This window comes from Eleutherodactylus coqui, chromosome 5 (assembly GCF_035609145.1).
Source record: "Eleutherodactylus coqui strain aEleCoq1 chromosome 5, aEleCoq1.hap1, whole genome shotgun sequence".
Lineage (NCBI taxonomy): Eukaryota > Metazoa > Chordata > Amphibia > Anura > Eleutherodactylidae > Eleutherodactylus > Eleutherodactylus coqui.
Genome location: NC_089841.1, coordinates 231,921,181 through 231,941,019, shown reverse-complemented (window position 1 = coordinate 231,941,019; position 19,839 = coordinate 231,921,181). Strand labels below are relative to the sequence as shown.

The 19,839-nt window shown below is 38.6% G+C and overlaps 1 protein-coding gene across 2 annotated transcripts in view; it reads left to right on the top strand.

Moving 5' to 3' along the window:
- Positions 1–19,839, top strand: part of ZNF462 (zinc finger protein 462) — an 85,435-nt gene that overhangs the window by 40,747 nt on the left and 24,849 nt on the right. For both annotated transcript variants that reach the window (XM_066604313.1, XM_066604312.1), the window contains exons 2-7: positions 1,116–1,371; positions 1,548–6,889; positions 10,632–10,796; positions 11,329–11,609; positions 16,161–16,279; positions 19,425–19,595. In XM_066604313.1, the coding sequence (XP_066460410.1) occupies positions 1,152–1,371; positions 1,548–6,889; positions 10,632–10,796; positions 11,329–11,609; positions 16,161–16,279; positions 19,425–19,595 (6,298 nt within the window). In that variant the 5' untranslated portion in view covers positions 1,116–1,151. The remainder of the gene's footprint in view (positions 1–1,115; positions 1,372–1,547; positions 6,890–10,631; positions 10,797–11,328; positions 11,610–16,160; positions 16,280–19,424; positions 19,596–19,839) is intronic.

Here is a 19,839-nt window from a genome sequence, read left to right as displayed (position 1 = left end):
GCTGTAATTTTTAAAAAAGTTATTACATTCTACTTTCATCATCATTAATGATCAACGCATATGTATACATTACCAATACACGGCACCAAAGCTTTTTCTTTTTACCAATACTGGCACATACTTCTTGCATTCTTTTGATGCTCTAGTTTTAGGTTATACATTATTGTAAATTAAAGTTGCCTTCTTTGGTCTTGGATTTAATGTGGACAAAAAAAAAAGTTTTTATAGGCTAGTTTTGCATTTACAGTTTATTACGCTAAAGAAATTAATGTTATTGTGAAAATCTTTACAGTTTTAAAAAATTGCTGTCACTTTCTAATTCCTTAATAGTTTTTGAATATCGAAATGGCCTTCAAATCTTGACAATATTTTTTGGCCTAAGTTTATATTTACTTTTATTTCATGTTCTTTTGTGATCTACTTACCTAATTTCTTGCCTCATTTTTGCATCTTTAAAACTTTTTGACACCTGTTCAGATGGCTTCACTGCTTGACACCACGGCCAATATGTACCGTGCTTTGCATTGTTGCCTTTAGTATGTAATTTATTCATAAACAATAAGCTTAAGTATTTATTGACCAGAGCTCTACGGTTAATTGGGTTTATTTTTTGGAACAAGATTAAACAATGACCAAAGTAAAAGTAGCAAGATTTCCTTGGATTTTGGATATTGAATGAATAAATCTATAACTTAAAGTCATACATTTTCTATTACATGACTAGGCTCCAGTGTTAGATAACATGAATATATACCAAGTTATTTTCTAGTTAAGTTATTTAAAAAAAATAATAATTTTGCGGGATCTGTTATACATTTTAATCCCACCAAGAGAAACCAAGTAATCTTGTAGATATGATACTTTTTAATGGATAACAAAAATAGCATAATGCTTTGATGAAGGACTCGGAGTAAGTCCGAGAGCTCGCATTAACATCATGTATTTTTGTTAGCCATTAAAAGGTATCATATCTACAAGATTACTTGGTTTCTCTTGGTGGGAACAATCACATTTTGCTCTACTGGCTAACACAGTACCAAACTTTTTTCATTATACATTTTAATCTGTCATACATTATAATTCAATTACTGTATGTTTTTCTTTCTGTTTTTCAGAATTTTCCAATGTAAAGACATAATTATAGATAGACCATGGAAGTTCTTCAGTGTGATGGTTGTGACTTCAGAGCTCAATCCTATGAAGAGCTAAAGACTCACATACAAGATGTTCATACTGCATTTTTGCAGCCCACAGATGTAGCAGAGGAAAGTTCTAGTCAAACTAGAACTGTGGGTATGAACTCTTCTAACCAGACAGAAGCGGTGTTTCCATCATTGAAAGATGAATTTGTGCCTACTGAAGAAAGTCATGGTGGGTTCTACATATATTCCTTTTTTATATGCATGCAAGTAGCTCTCCAGTGATACAAATTATTTAATGTACTTTAATTCAACCACTTGTTTCTTTAGTACAAGATAACTGTTTAAAGATATCTAAAAATACTTGAAAATATTTAATAACATTTTTTTATTCCTTTATCTTTTCAGGCCAGAATACTCCTCAGACACCTACTGGACCATACTACAGCCCTAGTCCTGGTTTTTATAGCCTATCCTCTGCAAGCAGTTCCAAACCAACCAATAAGTTTTTCCAATGTAAATTCTGTGTTCGCTATTTTCGATCAAAATATCTTTTGGTGGAACATACCAGAAAGGTCCATGGACATGCTAGTGGAAATACAGGAACTTCTGGAAATTATAACATTATGCTGCATGACGGGTTTGGAAAAGTATTCTCTTGTCAGTTTTGCACTTACAAGTCACCTAGAAGAGCAAGAATAGTTAAGCATCAAAAAATGTACCACAAGAATAGCCTGAAAGAAAGTTTATCACCTTCAGTGTCTCAGAGTACTCCTACTTCCATGTCAATTCAAGAAACATGTAAAGAACTGCCAGCTGAAGTAGTAGAGCGAAGTATACTTGAATCTATGGTGAAACCTCTGACAAAGTCTAGAGGAAACTTTTGCTGTGAATGGTGTAGCTACCAAACGCCCAGACGGGAGCGTTGGTGTGACCATATGATGAAAAAACATCGAGGTATGGTGAAGATATTGTCAAGTTTACGACAAGATGGATTAAACATGTCAGAATTGCAAACTAAAAGTTCACAAATATCTAGTCCTGGAACTAGCTACATGCCACTAAACATGACAACTCATGAGCTACCTAGTGCAAATATGTCTGGTTACAGGAGCCCTATTAGTAATCTTCCAGGAGGCAATACGCCAAAGTATCCATCAATGTCCTATGTTCCAATAAAACCGAAATACCCTTCAAATGCTAGCATTTTAAACCTTACAGACAGATCACCTTATGTAATTTCAGACAAACCTAGTTCCATGGTTGATATGGATGAGAATAGCTTATTAAATGATTCCAGTTCTGACGAGGAGTATATTGAAATGGATGGTGAAAATGGGTTCAGCTCAATGGACCATCATGACTTGTCCGGGGAAGCGTTATTGGGATCTGAAAACAACAAATTGCTGGAGACAAAGGGAATTCCATTTCGAAGATTTATGAACCGATTTCAATGCCCTTTTTGCCCATTTCTTACCATGCATCGGCGGAGTATCTCCCGTCACATTGAAAATATTCACTTATCTGGAAAGACTGCGGTTTACAAATGTGATGAATGTCCCTTTTCGTGCAAAAGTCCATTAAAGCTTGGGGCACATAAGCAGTGTCACAGTGGTGCATCTCCTGATTGGGATCCTATAAGTGCACTAAGTGAAAGTATGTCTTCACAACTAAATGAAACATATGAAACTTGTAATATGAATGGTAGGAAATCTGGAAGCATGTCAGAAGTCTCTCAGCAGAACCCGTACAAGTGTACTATGTGTAATTACTCCACAACAACCTTAAAAGGTCTTCGTGTTCACCAGCAGCATAAACATTCCTTCTGTGACAATATGCCAAATAATAACAATGTGGTACAGCAAATACCAGATAGCGAACTAGATTCTAGTAATTCTGGAACTGTACGAAAAAGTCAGACTTCTATTTTGGGGTTATCTTCAAAAAATAATTTTGTTTCGAAAGCATCCCGGAAAATCTCAAATGATTTTCCTTTAGATTTATCACCTGCAAAGAAAAGGACAAGAATTGACGAAATTGCAAGCAATCTACAGAGCAAGATCAGTCAAACTAAGCAACAAGAAGATGCTGTCATCAATGTTGAGGACGATGAATACGAGGAGGAGAATGAAGTAGAAATAGAGGTAGAACTGGACAAAGAGGAAGACCCATCTGAACAATTGGAGGCTGCCGATCAATATTCTATCCAACAAATGTGGAATCGGGATATTGGTGTATCTCAAAAAAACATAAATTTTAGAAACATGCAACATAATTATTCAGCTTCCAACGGGGCAGAAATTGAATTAACGCTGTCAGATGATGATGAAGAATACTACTTCCAATCCATTGGCTTTAAAGATCAAGATCAAAATTCATCATCTGTAGGTTGCAACCAGTCTAATCAGTATAGTGATATTGACCAGAACAATGAAAATTCGGAGTATACTGAGGAGTCGGGAAGATTATACTATTGTAAACACTGTGACTTTAGCAATAAATCTGCACGTAGTGTTAGCACTCATTATCAACGCATGCATCCCTATATTAAATTCAGTTTTAGGTATATCTTGGATCCCAATGATCATAGTGCAGTATACCGCTGTCTCGAATGCTACATAGACTATAATAATTTTGGAGATTTGCAACAACATTACTCAGAGCACCATCCTGAAGCAATGAATGTTCTTAACTTTGACCAGTCAGATCTCATCTATAGATGTCGTTTTTGCTCTTATACAAGTCCTAATGTCCGAAGCTTAATGCCACACTACCAAAGAATGCACCCCACCGTTAAAATTAATAATGCCATGATATTTTCGAGTTATGTAATTGAAAGACAAGAGGAGCTCAATGCTGAATCGCAAACGTTGAGAGAAATTCTGAATTCTGCACCTAAAAACATGGTGACTTCTACACCTTCAGGGCATGGAATCAGCAGTTCGGCAAGCTATAATAAAACTACGCCACAAGCGAGTACCACAAAGGCATTTCCTACAGAGAATGATGCTCAGAAGAATGCTGCTGTTAATAATGTTGTGGTTTACGACTGTGATGTATGTGGATTCGCCAGTCCAAACATGCACTCCGTTTTGGTTCACTATCAAAAAAAGCATCCCGATGAAAAAGCTTCCTACTTCAGAATTCAAAAAACAATGCGCGTTGTCACTGTTGACAGTGGAACAGCTATTTCTCAACTAGCGTTCGATGGAGGATCTTCCGTAACTCCAAATTCTACCAATGTGGCTTCTGCACCCGAAGAAACTGTTGAACTATACTACTGCAAGCACTGCTCATACAGTAATCGTTCTGTCGTAGGTGTATTGGTTCACTATCAAAAAAGGCATCCGGAAATTAAAGTTACTGCAAAGTACATTAGACAGGCACCTCCAAATTCTGAGACCATGAGAAATGCAGATCCTCAAAAATACATAGTTGGTAAGCAACCTACGACTATGTACAGCACCAAAAAAAGTGGTGTTCAACCGAAAGAAAACGAGATGTTCTTTTGTCAACATTGTGACTACGGCAATCAAACTGTGAAAGGAGTTCTTATTCATTATCAGAAGAAACACAGAGATTATAAAGTTAATGCTGATGTTATTAGACAACACACAGCTGCTATAAGGAGTCTCTGTGAACAAGGGCAAAAGAAATCCACCTCAAAAACTCAAAATACCCCTTCCAATAACGAGCCTGAGAAGACTAAACTTCGAACCCTAAAATGTAGACAGTGTTCCTTTTCAACCCCTTATGTCTATGCGCTAAGAAAGCATATGAAGAAAGACCATCCTAGTTTTAAGGCTACGGTGACTTTGATATTGAAGTGGGCTTTTTTGGATGGCTTAATTGAAGCTGGTTATCACTGTGAATGGTGTATTTATTCGCATCCTGAGCCAAGTGGTCTTCTTGAGCATTATCAAAGAAGACATCCAGAGCACTATGTAGATTATACCTATATGGCAACAAAACTGTGTGCTGGCCCAGACCCTGCCCCTGTGCAGTCAACCCCTGAATTAAAGTCCTATAAATGCAGAGATTGTACATTTGAAGCTGCTTCTATTTGGGATATCACTAATCATTATCAAGCTGTGCATCCTTGGGTTCTAAAAGGTGATGAATCTGTACTACTTGACATTATTAAGGAGAAGGACGCTGCCCAGAATTTCAATTTGGAAGGATTTAAAGAGTCTTCTGAGTCACATGCTCCTAAAAAAGGCAACATATATGTTGACACTCACACGGAGAGTTTAGATGATTCCAGTGTTTTACATGAGAAGCCATCGCAATTGTCCTCTGCTCTCACTTCATCACCTTATCAATGCACTGTGTGTTTATCCGAGTACAACAATTTACATGGCCTGCTAACTCATTATGGAAAGAAGCATCCTGGCATGAAAGTCAAAGCTGCAGACTTTGCCCAGGATGTAGACATTAACCCTGGAGCAGTTTATAAATGTAGACATTGTCCATATATCAACACTCGAATTCATGGTGTTCTTACCCACTACCAAAAACGGCACCCGTTAATAAAGGTCACTGCTGAAGATTTTGTGCATGATGTGGAACCCCCTAGTGAATCTGCTCAAAATGAAAATGAAGAGAACAACAGAATATTTAAACAAGGGTATGGTGCCTATAGATGTAAAATATGCCCCTACACTCATGGCACTCTAGAAAAATTAAAAATTCACTATGAAAAATACCATAATCAACCAGAACCAGACATGATTTCACAAACGTCTCCCAACGAAATGTCTATTACTGAACCAGACATTCCAGCTGATGATGAGCCACATCAAACGATTGTTACTCTAGAACCTGGTGAAGTTACTGAAGTTTTAGATTTTAGGCCACGTAAAAATATGGCGTCACACACAGTATTTAAATGTCAATTATGCAAATATTTTTGCTCAACAAGAAAAGGGATCGCTAGGCACTATCGTATCAAACACAACAATGTTCGAGCACAACCGGAGGGCAAAAACAATTTGTTTAAGTGTGCATTGTGTTCGTATACCAATCCAATTCGAAAAGGTCTAGCAGCTCACTATCAGAAGCGGCATGACATAGACGCATACTATACTCACTGCTTAGCGGCATCTAGAACAGTTAATGATAAACCAACCAAGGTAGTTATTCCTTCTCCACAGAAGGACGCCTCATCTGAGCTCAACGATGACCTGAAGAAGGCCATCGAAAGGAAAAAGTGCTCTCTCTGTTCATTTCAATCTTATAGCAAAAAGGGAATTGTGTCACATTACATAAAAAGACACCCCGGAGTCTTCCCTAAAAAGACGCATACTAATAAGCTTGAAAATTTTTATACCCCGGTGTACTCAGAGAAACATGAAGTCCAAATTGCTCATGAGGAGAAGCCTGAACCAGAGGCTCCTTTTGAAGATTTGGAAAGTCATGAAACAGAATTGCTTCCATATAGATGTATTAAATGTTTCAAGTTGTCATTTAGCACGGCTGATCTCCTGTGCATGCACTACACCGATCATCACAGCAAGGACGTAAAGCGAGATTTCTTAATACTGGGCACAACCGGCACTCGTTCCTTGACCACCACATATCAATGCAAGCATTGTAATAGCAAATTAAACAGTATTGCCGAATTGACCACCCATTTGACATCTCACATTGAAGAATTCCAAAAACGGGCAAAACGTCAAGAAAGACGAAAGCAACTTTTAAGCAAGCAAAAACATTCCAACATTGTTTCCGCAGATGGCAAACAAGAAAATGTAAGATTTATACAATTTAACATTTGTTTTATTATTGTGAGAGGGAATTATACGATTTATTAGGCGAGGGTCCTACAAGTTATCTATATCTTATGGTTTCACAGCAGTAGCTTTGAACAGCAACATAGAAAATACCAGATACTTAAAATGTATATAATCTTAATTTACACTTTCAGAGGCATCTTGACTTCCTTATCTCCTTTAAAGGTACCAGTCCACATTATTTGCATAGGGGACCTCCTGACTATCCTTCGGTGGCAAATGACAGGGCTAATGAAGATTAGGAATTATTATCTTGGGGGTAATCTGTTTTTAGAACTGACAGGTTCCTGTTGAAATAAGCATGCATGCTCAGATGAGTGTGCATGATTATGGGGAGATGTAGGGAAATAGCTATTGACAGAATACGTTTCAGGTCATCATTACCAGATTGGTGGGGGCCAACTTTCAGTACCCCTGCCAATAAGCTGTTTGAAGAGGCCACAAGGTTCAGGTGAATGCTGTTGGCTCTTCACTGTATACCATGGACAGAGCTATACATTTTGTAGTGGTGGTGTCTAGTATTGCATCTCAGTTTCATTCACTTAAAGCGGTTTTGTCATTAGAAAAAAAATCAATACTTAACTATTCCTCTCCAGGCCATCTTCTTACCACATCTTTTCCTCACCAATCTTCTCCAGTCCCCGGGTCACCTCACTCCAAACTGGTCGGATCCTCTCTTCTTGTTTTGAAGCGACCATTCTCTGTATTCGTCTTCCTGCAGATCATTGTAGGTTACACCAATAGTGAAGTAACGTTCCCTGCGTAGCAATGAATGCCGAGCTATTGCCGAGACTGTGCATGCGCACTGTCTTGCCGCAAGTGTTCATATACTATTGCATAGAGACAGTGCACATGCGCAGTCTCGATAATATCTTGGCACTCCCTGCTAGGCTGTGACCACTACGTCACTACTGACATAGCACACATTGCCCTACAGGAAGGAGACTGCCTGTAAATGGACGCTTTCGTCACCGGAAGGAGAAGAATCGGCCGGCTGGAGGTGAGGTGACCCGGGGGACTGCAGGAGCCAGGAGAAGATCAGTGAGGAGAAGATACGGTAAGAAGACTAACGGGGTGGGGTGGGGGTGGGAGAGGGAATGGGTAAGTATTGATTTTTTTTCTAATGACAGAACCCCTTTAAATGGGACTGAACTGTATATAGGTATTATGACCGATGAACGTAACATCACATGCCACAAAAAAAGTCACAATTCTCAATCTAGTTTTATGGCGTCTTCAAGTAGTTGATAAGTGGGGGTACCGGGAGTCGGTCCACAACTGGTCTGATATTGATGACCTATCCTGATGATAAGCTTTCCATAGTTTAGTAATGGAAACCCCCCCTTAACCTAAATACAGAATAGTATGACTTATTTTATGCCAGAACCTTAATACATAGAGCTTTTGTCATACTGGTTCTTTGTAATTATTTTGTTTTTAGGAATTGGATGTTTATACAGTTGCCTCTAGTAGTTGGTGGGTAAATGCCAAGATCGTGTCAGGCTAGCAATGATACAAGCTACACCTGTGGCTCATAGTGTTCAGACATTGTCAGTGGTATTGTATTCAAAAACTAGCATTTACATATCCAGCACAGTGCAGGTAAATGCAAGGATGTGCAATACTTGTAGAAATTACACTAGACTCCATGCCAAAGTTAACCGATTTATATAGCAGTGTAGTACATTGGTTCTTCTGCTAACCCATTTAACATATATTTTCACAGATAAGCACTTTTACAAATTATATATCTGCATTAAGAAGCATCACATTTTCTGGGGTCATCTCTATACTATTTGCCAATATACTTCCATAGACCTTGATACATTCCATTGTGTGATTGAATTGCTCTGTATTGTTTGTAGCCCATAGAGTGGTTTTCATTAATATATAAAATGTTAAGGAAAGGTTTCCTATGTATATGGCCAAGGTTTTATGTGCTTAGATTGCTGATAGTATTGAATAATTGGTTTAACATCTGGAATTAAGAAAAGCAACATTCTACGGACTCATGACGTGTTACAGGAATGATTGAACAGTCAAGTATCTAAAGTGAAAATGTTGATGTTAAGAAACATTCAAGCTAAAATGTGAATGTGCTGCGTTAACTAAGTAATAGGTCAACCAAAGTTGTATTAAATCTAGATGATTAAAGGTAATTATGCTCATATACATTTAAACAGAAATTAAACAAGATGCCTTTTCGAAAAATATGACTGGCACATCGTGATAACCCTATTTACAGCATTGCAGTAAATTGTAGTTATCATAACACATCAAATTAACATTTGCTTCGTTTGTAGGGGCCATTTGCGCCTTTCATTTGGCATCTTCTCTCATAAAAAATGTATGAAAAGTAAACTGCAGTCCTAAAGAAAAGTGTAGTGAGAAAGTATGGCATTCTTTCTGTTGAGTAGGTGAACATCATCTGCATAAAGGTCTTTTTAACCTGCCGATATTGGACAGTGGACTTGGCCTTTTACACTAATTTTATGGCGGTCACTAAGAGGCCTTAGGCTAGGCTGCGGTAAAAAGATAGCAGAAATTGATATAGACTGTGGGGGACATGAGTTATTGTCTTATACCATTGTTCATCCTCCATTCACTTTCTTCGCTGTTGGCATTATATCAAGAAGATCTACTGCCAAGAACAATGAATTTTCCGATGAGATGACCAAGAGCTTTTGCTCGTTCAACGACTGATCACTGCCCTGTTTAGATGGGGCAATGATCAGGTGAAAGAGCATTCTACCAAATGCTTAATCACGATCAATGGTCCATGAACATGGGTAGAGCACCGGAAATGTTATGGTAAATAATTAGTTCATCATCATTAGTACTAATGTTCTTATGAGTTTCAGTTACATAAGTAGAATTCTATTGCCACGTCCTTATTTATTTGGTCACCTCTAGGTCGAAAAGCTCCTTCTTTAACATTGTAATTCCACATTTCCTGGGTTGCAATCCGGAGTAAATAGTGATATATATAAATAAATCCAGTGGTTGGTGGTGACGATTTCCTTGCATTAGTTTTTGAAAAATAATAGACATGAGAAGCAACTGTCTTCTGGATAACCTCATTCACAGGACCTCTGCATTTTCTGATGGTCTTATGCTTTTTGGACCCTTCAGTCAGTGTTTTTCTTGAAAAGAAATATATCTATATGTATATATATATATATATACATACACTTATTTTCTTTGGCCCACCGCCTGCGTGAGGCACGCTAACCAAATTCTGAGTGAAGGCCGAAGTGAACAATAATTTTAGGAAGTAAAGTTACTTGTTCATCTTCATTTTGGGGCTAGCAATTAGCGAAGCCCTAGAATGCCTACGTAGTTGTTTTTCTTTCTTGCGCAATCCTTAAACCATAGAATGACAAAATACTATAGACCTAGGAGCAGTAAAAGTGTTTCAGGAGAACTTTTTTTAAAACTTTTTTAGTGGTCTATGTAACAAAAGGCTTAGATTTTACATCATGGTGTAGAGAAGTGTCTCATGCATATGCTTTGTGATCCAACGCTATTGTGTGTAATTAGCTCAGGTCTTTCATGTCATAGCATGATCTGTTGGTTATAAGGCCATTGTACTATAAATCAGTAGATGTGTGAAGAGACACTGTATTATACTTCTGAATAATGACCCTTTTAGTGTCCATATATAGCTGATAATTTTGTATTTCTCTGGATATGGTTACAGACAGGAAGTGGTCAAGAGGCAGTGCATAAAAGATTAAAGGAAAAGGTAGTGGGCTACAAATGTAAGTTCTGCGTGGAAGTCCATCCTACACTCCGAGCCATCTGTAATCATCTTCGCAAACATGTCCAGTATGGAAATGCTCCCCCACTTCCTCCTGAACTAAAGGTACAAACAGTAAATTCTGACTTAAAGGCACAAACATTTTGAAGCTACATTTCTCGTAGTGGAAACTTGTTTAAAATGGTGCATTTTGACGGATTCTGAACACCCAGTTACCTTATAGTCCTAGAAGTATAGATTAAATTTAGAAAAAATACAGTTGACTTTCATGTAAGCCAAGTTATGTTCACATGTTACTCCATGTTCTCCGCTACATTGCCCCCTTAGTAGATGATAACCAACGTATTTCAGGATTGTTGTTAACCTTATTCCTGCAGTATTGGGGATTCATTTATGTTCAGCTGTAGTTTATATACTTACTAACCCAACATTTCACCCGTTTGTTGTCATTTATAATGACTATTTTAAATGGCTTACAAACCTATGAAATGCTATTGTACCTTACCAGGGAAATGGCTTGGCATTTCAAAGTATATGTTTAGTGCTGATATCTCAATTCAAAGATATATTTTCTCTGATAAATACGTAAATGTTTGACTAAGTGCAAAGTTTGATTTATGCTGTTTTCTTACAAAAGGATGGTACGACCCAAGATGATCAGAAAGATCCTAAAGACGAGCCTGTCAACTCCAGCACAGTGGTAGAAGCTGTCGCGGAAGAAGAACCAAAACCCATTCCTCCACCTCTGCCGAAACGCTGCAGGCCAGGTGGCTACCCTTGTAAACAGTGTGATCGGGTTTTAATGTCCATGCAAGGCCTACGATCCCATGAGAGAAGTCACTTGGCACTGGCTTTATTTGCTAGAGAAGGCAAATACAACTGCCAGTTTTGTTCTTTTGTCTCTGCCTTCAGGCACAAGTAAGATCTATGAGTACAAAATTGTTATACTATTCATTTTTATGTGAATATTTATTTTACTAACCGCTTAGTACATGTCAGGATAGTGAGCCAGGAAAACATACGACGGGGCTTCTTATAGGTTGCCACAAATGGTTTTCAAAATAAATGGCCAGTGTTTAAAAGTTTAGAATTAGTTTGGCATTGTTTTAAACTTAAAAGGTATAGCAACATGAAGACTTGTGCATGATGCCTCAAATGCTGAACTTTAGAACCAACAAGTTCTTGTAAGATCTCTTTGGTAACGCTTACCAGGACAGTGCTTCTTCTTCATGTAAAGCCTGTGGTGTTCTACCCAACACAATATAGAGGCCTTAAATAGGACATTTGACTTCATCCATGGAAAAGATCCTATAGTGCCCTTACAGCTAAGAATGGTTTTGCAGAGTACTAGATATAAAGGAGATACTGTACCTAATCTAGCTGCCTTTCTCTAGACTCTATACTCTACTTTATACTCTTACGTCTGTAGTCTGGGCTGCACATCAGGATATGATGTTGTTTGCACACAGCTAAACAAAAACGCTAGCTGTCTTGCATTAACCAGTTAAGGCCCATTTACACTGAAAGATAATCGCTCAAACGACAGTTTGACAGTTTTGAGCGATAATCTTTGCATAATTCTAAGTAGCTAATTAGCTACTTAAGAGTTATTGGAGGCGGAGGGGGATACTGCCGCGATAGCTCAGAGAACAATGCAGCTGTTTTGTATATGCAAACAGCTGCATTGTTCTCGGAGCTTTCAGCTGGTGTCCCGCTGAGAACTACCAGCGGGATACAAGCTGAAAGAATACTATCAGCGCCGACCAATGAGAAAATCAGTGTGCGGCGCTGATAAGAGTCATCTGTGATTTCTAGCAAACTAAAAAAATCACCAATGAACGAATAGGTCACAAACAGTGCATGATGGCAGCGCATTTAGACACGATTATCGCTCAAAAGATGGCTTTTGAGCGATAATCGTTGTGTCCAAATGGGCCTTTAGTAACATCTTAAACCTAACATACAGATTTTGCACCTAACATACAGAAGTGAAATGGGACAATAGGAATCATGGCTGGGAGATATTACATTCTTTTATTCAGCAACACCAAATGGGCTTTGTCCAAGGAAGATCAGGATCACTGGAAATTTATTGGCGGTTCTGGATGTGGAGGCCATGATGAAAATCACAAGTCATAAGTAGCGATTATTACATTTGATGCCAAAAAGGCCTTCAACAATATGTTTTTTTTTTCCATGCTATAGATGGCATTTATTTTGATAGTCCCTAATTGAGATTAGTACACCATACGTATACTTCCTCTAAGACCTAGTAAACATTTTGGGGTTTTATCTGAATTAATCCTGCTAAGGAAAGGCACAAGAAGGGGAAGAGTTCCTTATAAATCCTGCTATTTAATATTGTCATCAAACCTCAAGTAGTTATTGGACATCTCCTATGTCAGGTACTAAGACAGGAAAGGAGAAGGTTCACCTTGGGTTGTTTGCGGATGACTTGGTAGTGTTCTTGGGGCCTGCCGAAATACACTTACCAAGTGCTCAAATCATAAGCCTTTTCCTTTACATCCCTTTAGAAACAGAAAGTAGGTTAGTGACATGGGTTTGGGATTTACGGATTCATATAACTAGAACATATTCTGAAATGTATAAACTTAATTATAGCCCTGTAATACATAAAATATCCTTTGTCCAACTGGGTGGATCTTCCCTTGTTAAGCTTTGCTCACCTATCATATCCCTTGCAAAATCTCCCCTTTCTGTTAGAATATGTAGATACTAAGGTAAAACGAAAAGCATTCCCAAGTTATATGCTAGGGTATACGAACACACATCACTGTATGGTATCTAATGACAGAAGGGAAGGGGGCAATATCCGAGATAGAGCATGAGTGGAAGGGGTTCGGAAAAGTAAATATCCTTATTTCTCTATTGTAATATATATTTGTATGGTATGGTATATAAAAAACCCACAAATTATGTATTAGGAAAAGAAAAAAGTTAGTAAAAGAGTTCACAGATATATATTTATATGCTCCCCCAAACTAGTTAATTTGCTATTAATCGCCGTACACTTTCAAAGGATTTAAGCTGCCCCACAGTCATCATTCATATATTTGTTTTTTGAAATTTCTGAAACTTGAAATACATATTTGTGATTGCCGTTATGTATGTTTTGTTAAGTGCAACATGTAATGTGCCAGCTTCATTTTAATTGAAAATAGTTGATTTGGATGAGTTTGTTCTTAACACTTTGGGTCTTAACATTTACAATCTTTTGTGTATAGTATTGCAGCATCTAAATCAGAAATGTAAATTCTGAGATATTCTCCTTACTCTTTTCTCACCGGCTCCTTTTTGTGATGCTGTTAAATTTTTGTGACACAACAATGTTCGTTTAAGGCCGGGTTCACATCTGTGTCTGAGGTCCCATTCGAAGCCTCCGGCACAAATCTGGCATATTTGTCCCAGACAAAGTATCTCAGCATGCTGTACTATTTCATCCAAGAAAATGCCGGTTGGAATGCCAGAAGCAGGATTGACTCCATTATAGTCAATGGGGTCTGCTTAGCATCGTTCGGGTCCGGCATGTTCCAGATCCAACTGTTCAAGTATTTCCATTGTTCAGTTCCAAAAACAGAAATAGACCGGAACCACGAGTGCAGATGTGAATGCGCCCTAACACGACCTAACATTTATAGGTTTCCCTTGTATGAAAGATCTCAGTTATCAGTATTATATAAAGATAAAGAACTAGGGCTAATGTTATAGTATCTTTAGGTTTATGAGCACTCATCTTGGACTCATAGTTATAAGTCCAGTGATTGATAGACTTGTATGTATGAGCATATAAACAAGAGCCTATCAATCACTGCCGTTAAGGGCAGGCGGAGCTCTCTCCTGCTCTATCGTCATGAATATACTGGACATAACCATCAGTCCACTATATTGGTTCAACACTCCTACTAGCCGAATGGCACAAAACATTTTTTGTGCTATTTTGGCTACTAAGAGTATGGACCTGCAGCTGTAATATGTAGCCCTTACCTACGGCATCCTATTCAGCTAACATCTGCTTTAAAACACTTAGTTAGGTCATTTGTCTAGAAAAACAAGTAGTACAGAGTTTGAAAGGCTGATTTTCTGATGTCAGACACCATCCTGACCATCGAGTGTGTATGGGGGCATCCCGACTCTCCCACAGAGACAGATGATGTTGAGGGAAGAGAAGGATCTGGCTTGTTGAATTGGATCTGGCTTGTTGAATTGTAACGCTACATCATCTTGTTTTGGCAGAAGATAAGCCACTGCCGGAGGTTTCTGGCAGCACTGCTCTCTTCATTCAGCTTCTGATGAACCCAGAATGCATATGTATGGAGGAGATGGATAAAACCAGGGAGACAGGCTTTTTAGGCCAACTATTATTGAATGTGTATGTGCACTTTAAAGGGGCACAAATTTCTCAAACAGCTTCTGCTCATCTACTAGCTTGTTTTAGTGTAATCATTTCTGTAATATACTTGCATTAAAAATGTTGTAGCTTTACCACTTTAATTATATTTTAAGTGGCTGCCACTAGTGGTCTCCCCTCCAACTTCTCTGTAATTTATTCAGTCGTTAGGAACAGAGCGTTCTTAGTAACTAGGACACATGGAAGTTTCCATAGCAACAAGGGGAGGGGCTATCTTCACAGGCAGCTCTCATGCGCTTACAGGCTGACAGATTTGCAGACACTGTCCACAGTCTGTGCCTCTCCTGCTGTTACACTGTCTGTGCACACATTATAGTGGGTTTACTAACCATTTGGCCAGAATGTCTCTATATGTCTGACCATCCTGGGAAAGCAGAGGGGTGGACTTTCACATACTGCTGATTGGACCACATACAGTGTAATGCAACATGGAAAGTAAGGGCAAGGAAATGCAGGACTGGGAACTACTGGCAGAATGCTAGGTTTGCTACATGCCCCCTACCTAAAAAATCGATTGCGAACAGCAGAAAAATTGTGAAGACCACCTGAAAATCAGAACTTACAGACATGAAACAGCAGCAAATAAAAGAGAACTTTTGTATTTTAGAGAACCTGTTGAAAACTCAGGCGCACTTTTAAGTTTGTTTTATTCTTTGGGGCCATTTATGTTTCTCAGTTACTATTATGATTTGTACATTTCCAAGTAATGATACCAATAATTGTTCAGTAGTATCAGTGGTGATAATAGTTTTATAATGCATATTTGTTTTTTTTTATTTTTCCTCGTTAATTACATTGTTACTATGAACAAACTTGCGTTTGAAAATTGCAACAAATGAAATGCTAACCAATGCTTGCAACAAATTTAAAGCCACCCCACATGCCTCATTGGCTAGAAAAATTGTTACATGTCAGTTGGCCTTAAGTCGCTTGTTACTGGTGCCATTTCTGCCTACAGTATCTTATACAGCAGTGACAAAATGTAGATATAATATATATTGCTAGTGCCCCTCATTTTTGTGTGTTTTTTTGTCTTTTAGCCTCGATCGACATATCCAAGATCACCATGGGCATAGCAAACCATTTAGATGCAAACATTGTCCTTTTAAATCTTCTTACAAGGGTCGTTTGAAAACGCACATTTTGAAAGCACATGGAGGTAATTGAACTGTTTTGTTTTTCTTCTACATTTATTGGGCTGTCTAGGATTTTTATGGACATTTACTGTTGATGACCTAACCTCAGAACAGGTCATCAATAGTCGATTGTCGTGGATCCCCCAAATTGGATCCCAAATGATCAGCTGATTGTCAGGCCTACTGTTATTGCGAACAGTGCAGGAAGGGAATGCATTGTCAACATAGCAATGGTTTGAGTTGGTTCTGCAGATACAGCTCCCATAGAATTCATTGGGAGCTGTGTCTGCAGTATCAAACAGGACAAGTTCAAATATTGATAGCACTATCTGCTTCCAGCGTTGTCAGCACTGGCAGCAGGCCCAGGGATCATCTGATCACCTGGGATATTAAGTGTTGGACTTCCGTCGATCAACTACCAATGACCTATCCTGAGAATAGGTCATCAAAACTAAAAGTCCTGGACAATCCCTTTATAGGGGTTTTCTTGGCATTTACTATCCCTACGATAGGTAATCAGTTAGTTGATTGGCAGGGTCTACTGCTCAGGATTCCCACCGATCACATAATCAGTGCAGCTGGGCTGGAGATCTGCATCAGAGCCAGAAGTGTAATCAAAGCCACTCTAGCTCCAACCGCAGTGAGAAGCCGGAACTGTAATGGAAGGCATTGGTCCTATTGATTTACAATTACACTTCTGCACTGACCAGTGAAGCAGACATCTGGCCCCGCTGCACTGACAGCGGGCCGGAGGATCAACTGATCGGCTAGGAGCCGGAGCAGTGGATCTCCACGATCAACTCTTGATGACCAGTAAATGCCTTGAAAACCCCCTTAATGTGTGGTTAAAGGATGTCTCTCTTTATGTAAGAGAACATGATTTATAAAACACTAGTAAAGCCTGCCATACCCATACTGTTTCTCCAGACCTCACAAATAAACAAGCACAATCGACCTGGGTATGCATGTTTTTTCCAGTGGGGAGTAAGCCACTTCTAGGCACCCCTAAAAAAAAGAAAACTTTGGGTCTAATAATGCTGACCTATCTCAGAAATGCAGATAGAGCATTTACTTAAAGAGAAGTCCACATGGCTATTTGGAGCATCTATTTAAACTAATGTCCACAAGCACTTTGGTGCTAATAATGGTAAAAAGTGCTAAGAGGGGACTAAAAGGTGATATCCAACTTACCTGCTTACTTTGGGGGTTATGAAATGATTTCCGCAGAAAAGTAACACATTTTGGTGTACAATATGTGCACTAAAATTTGTGTCTTTTTACTTCTCTTGTCACATATGAAGTGTCTTAAGAAAATGGGTGGAGTAGATGGAGGGGCAGAGTCACTGTAGGTCCAAGAGATTTACTCTAACTTAGCCTTATGAAGAATTTGTGCGTCTAGTCTGAGCAGTGTCATCAACAGCACAAATCTCTATCCTGTCCTGATACTTTCTTACAATGCTCAAGTGTAAAATAATGTAAAATGTATCAATATCTGGACATAAACAAGAATGTTCACAAATTATCAAAGGGGTGTTCCCATATCAGCAAGTTAGCCCCTATCCACAGGATAACATGCTGATCGTGGGGGTCCAACAGCTGCGAACCCCACCGATCCAGAGATATTGTCCTCGGCACAACCTGAAATTTTGACAGCATAGGCAACGCATGCAGACCAATGTTCCATTCACTTCAGTGGGACCGCCAGAGATTGCCGAGCATTTAAACTCTGCTCTCTCCAGCAGGTCCCGTTGAAGTGAATGGAGCAATGACACATATGAGCAACCATTGCTGTTACACTTTCAGGACGTACCAGCGATGAAATCTCTATTGGTAGCGGTTCGATAGAGGAGAACTTGCTGAAATGGGAATACTACTTAAAGGGAATTTATTTACTTAAAACACAGACTTTTTAATAGATAAAATAGTGTTTTCTGCTCTTGAGAAATGTACAGTAGTTTGGGCATTGATAAGCCCCTTTTGTCTAAACTTGGGTTGGATCCCAATCTAAAGCGTGGTTTGTTTCCGTCTCATTTGAAGAACACAATGGTGTAATCGACTACTGTATTGTATCCTCCAAAAAGACTGAAACAAATAGAAGCTACATCAGACTGCTTTTGCATTGGACTCCGTTTGCCTCATTAAAGGGAATGTATCATCCATATTTTTTTTTTACTAATTAAAACCCCCTAGTAAAACACATTTGATTTTTCTAATCTGTTTTTATTTTCTGATTATAGTTTTTTTTTCTCTTGTCTATACATGACTACAGGGGCAGCCATCTTGCCTTTGCTGCAGAGATTTGCTTTCCAGCAGCTTTTAGAGATGTGCTGCACTACAAAAATCATAGTCCATTCACATAATGAACAGGGGGGGGGGGGACTCATTGATTTGTATGGGAGAGAGATCTAGGCATGCATTGTAACCTATGCAGAGGTTAATGTACATGGAGGAGGAGGAGGTGAGCTGTGATCATCACCTATTGTGAAAGATGGATCCTGTGTTATCTATATATAGATGTTACCTTTCGTTGTAATTCGGCTTATGATGATAATGAGATGTCTGCTGAAAAGTTGTGAAAAATTTAAAAACTGCAAGATTTTAAGATTATTTTAAAATATAGATCGTGACATCAAAAAAAAAAAAAAAAAAACAAAATTCTAAAAAATATGTTTAGCATAAAAGCTTGATTTATACAACCGGTCATTTTCTGATGGCACATTCCCTTTAAAGCAGATGGTTTTGCTGCGAGTCCCTTTTTAGTACTGTTTTTGGATATTTGAAAGTAGTCCCCTTCCAGAAAGCTCAACGAAGAGCTATAATGTAGTCTGAACCTAGACTGAGAGGAGATCTATATATCTTTAGATTTCCTTTTTAGACCATACATACCATTCTTCTGATTAGGATTCATACCGGGTACAAAAAAAAACCAATGCAAAAAAAAGCTGCGCTGTGTGACCTGGGACTTAATGATGAAGAGTAACTTCAGAAACTTGACTACAACAATAAGGAATATAGATAATCAGAATATTAACAATTCGCTAATATAGATGCAGTTTATTAGATACATGTATGGTAAATCCTTGAGAATGATGCCACATTTTGGGTCTTGCCACCCTGTGAAGTTGGTATGTTCTAATCACACTTAGTATTCTTGCTTATTAATTGTAGGTGAACATGGCTACAAATGCTCATTTTGCCCAGAAACAACAGTGACAATCAGCCAGTTAAAGGATCATTCATTGAAAGTTCACGGTAAAGCACTTACATTGCCCAAACTCCGCAGTCTGCCTCCTAATGGCCCACGTGCGAAGCAAAGCTCCCGGAACGGGAAGGAATTTGGTAAGGACTCTCAAAAAAACTGAAGTGCCTACATAAGGCTCACACTGTTCTGGGTGTGATTCCGATGATTTCATTCAATGTATTGTGTCTATTTTCATATTGCTGTCCTTATAGTAGCAGAATTTGGGGTTTTAAGACGTATTAGATGCATATTGGTAGAAGGGAGTGGAAGCAGAACTCACAGTATGATGGTAAAAAGGTTATTTCCAAGGTTTATCATCGCAGCTTCTTGGATCCTGTTATT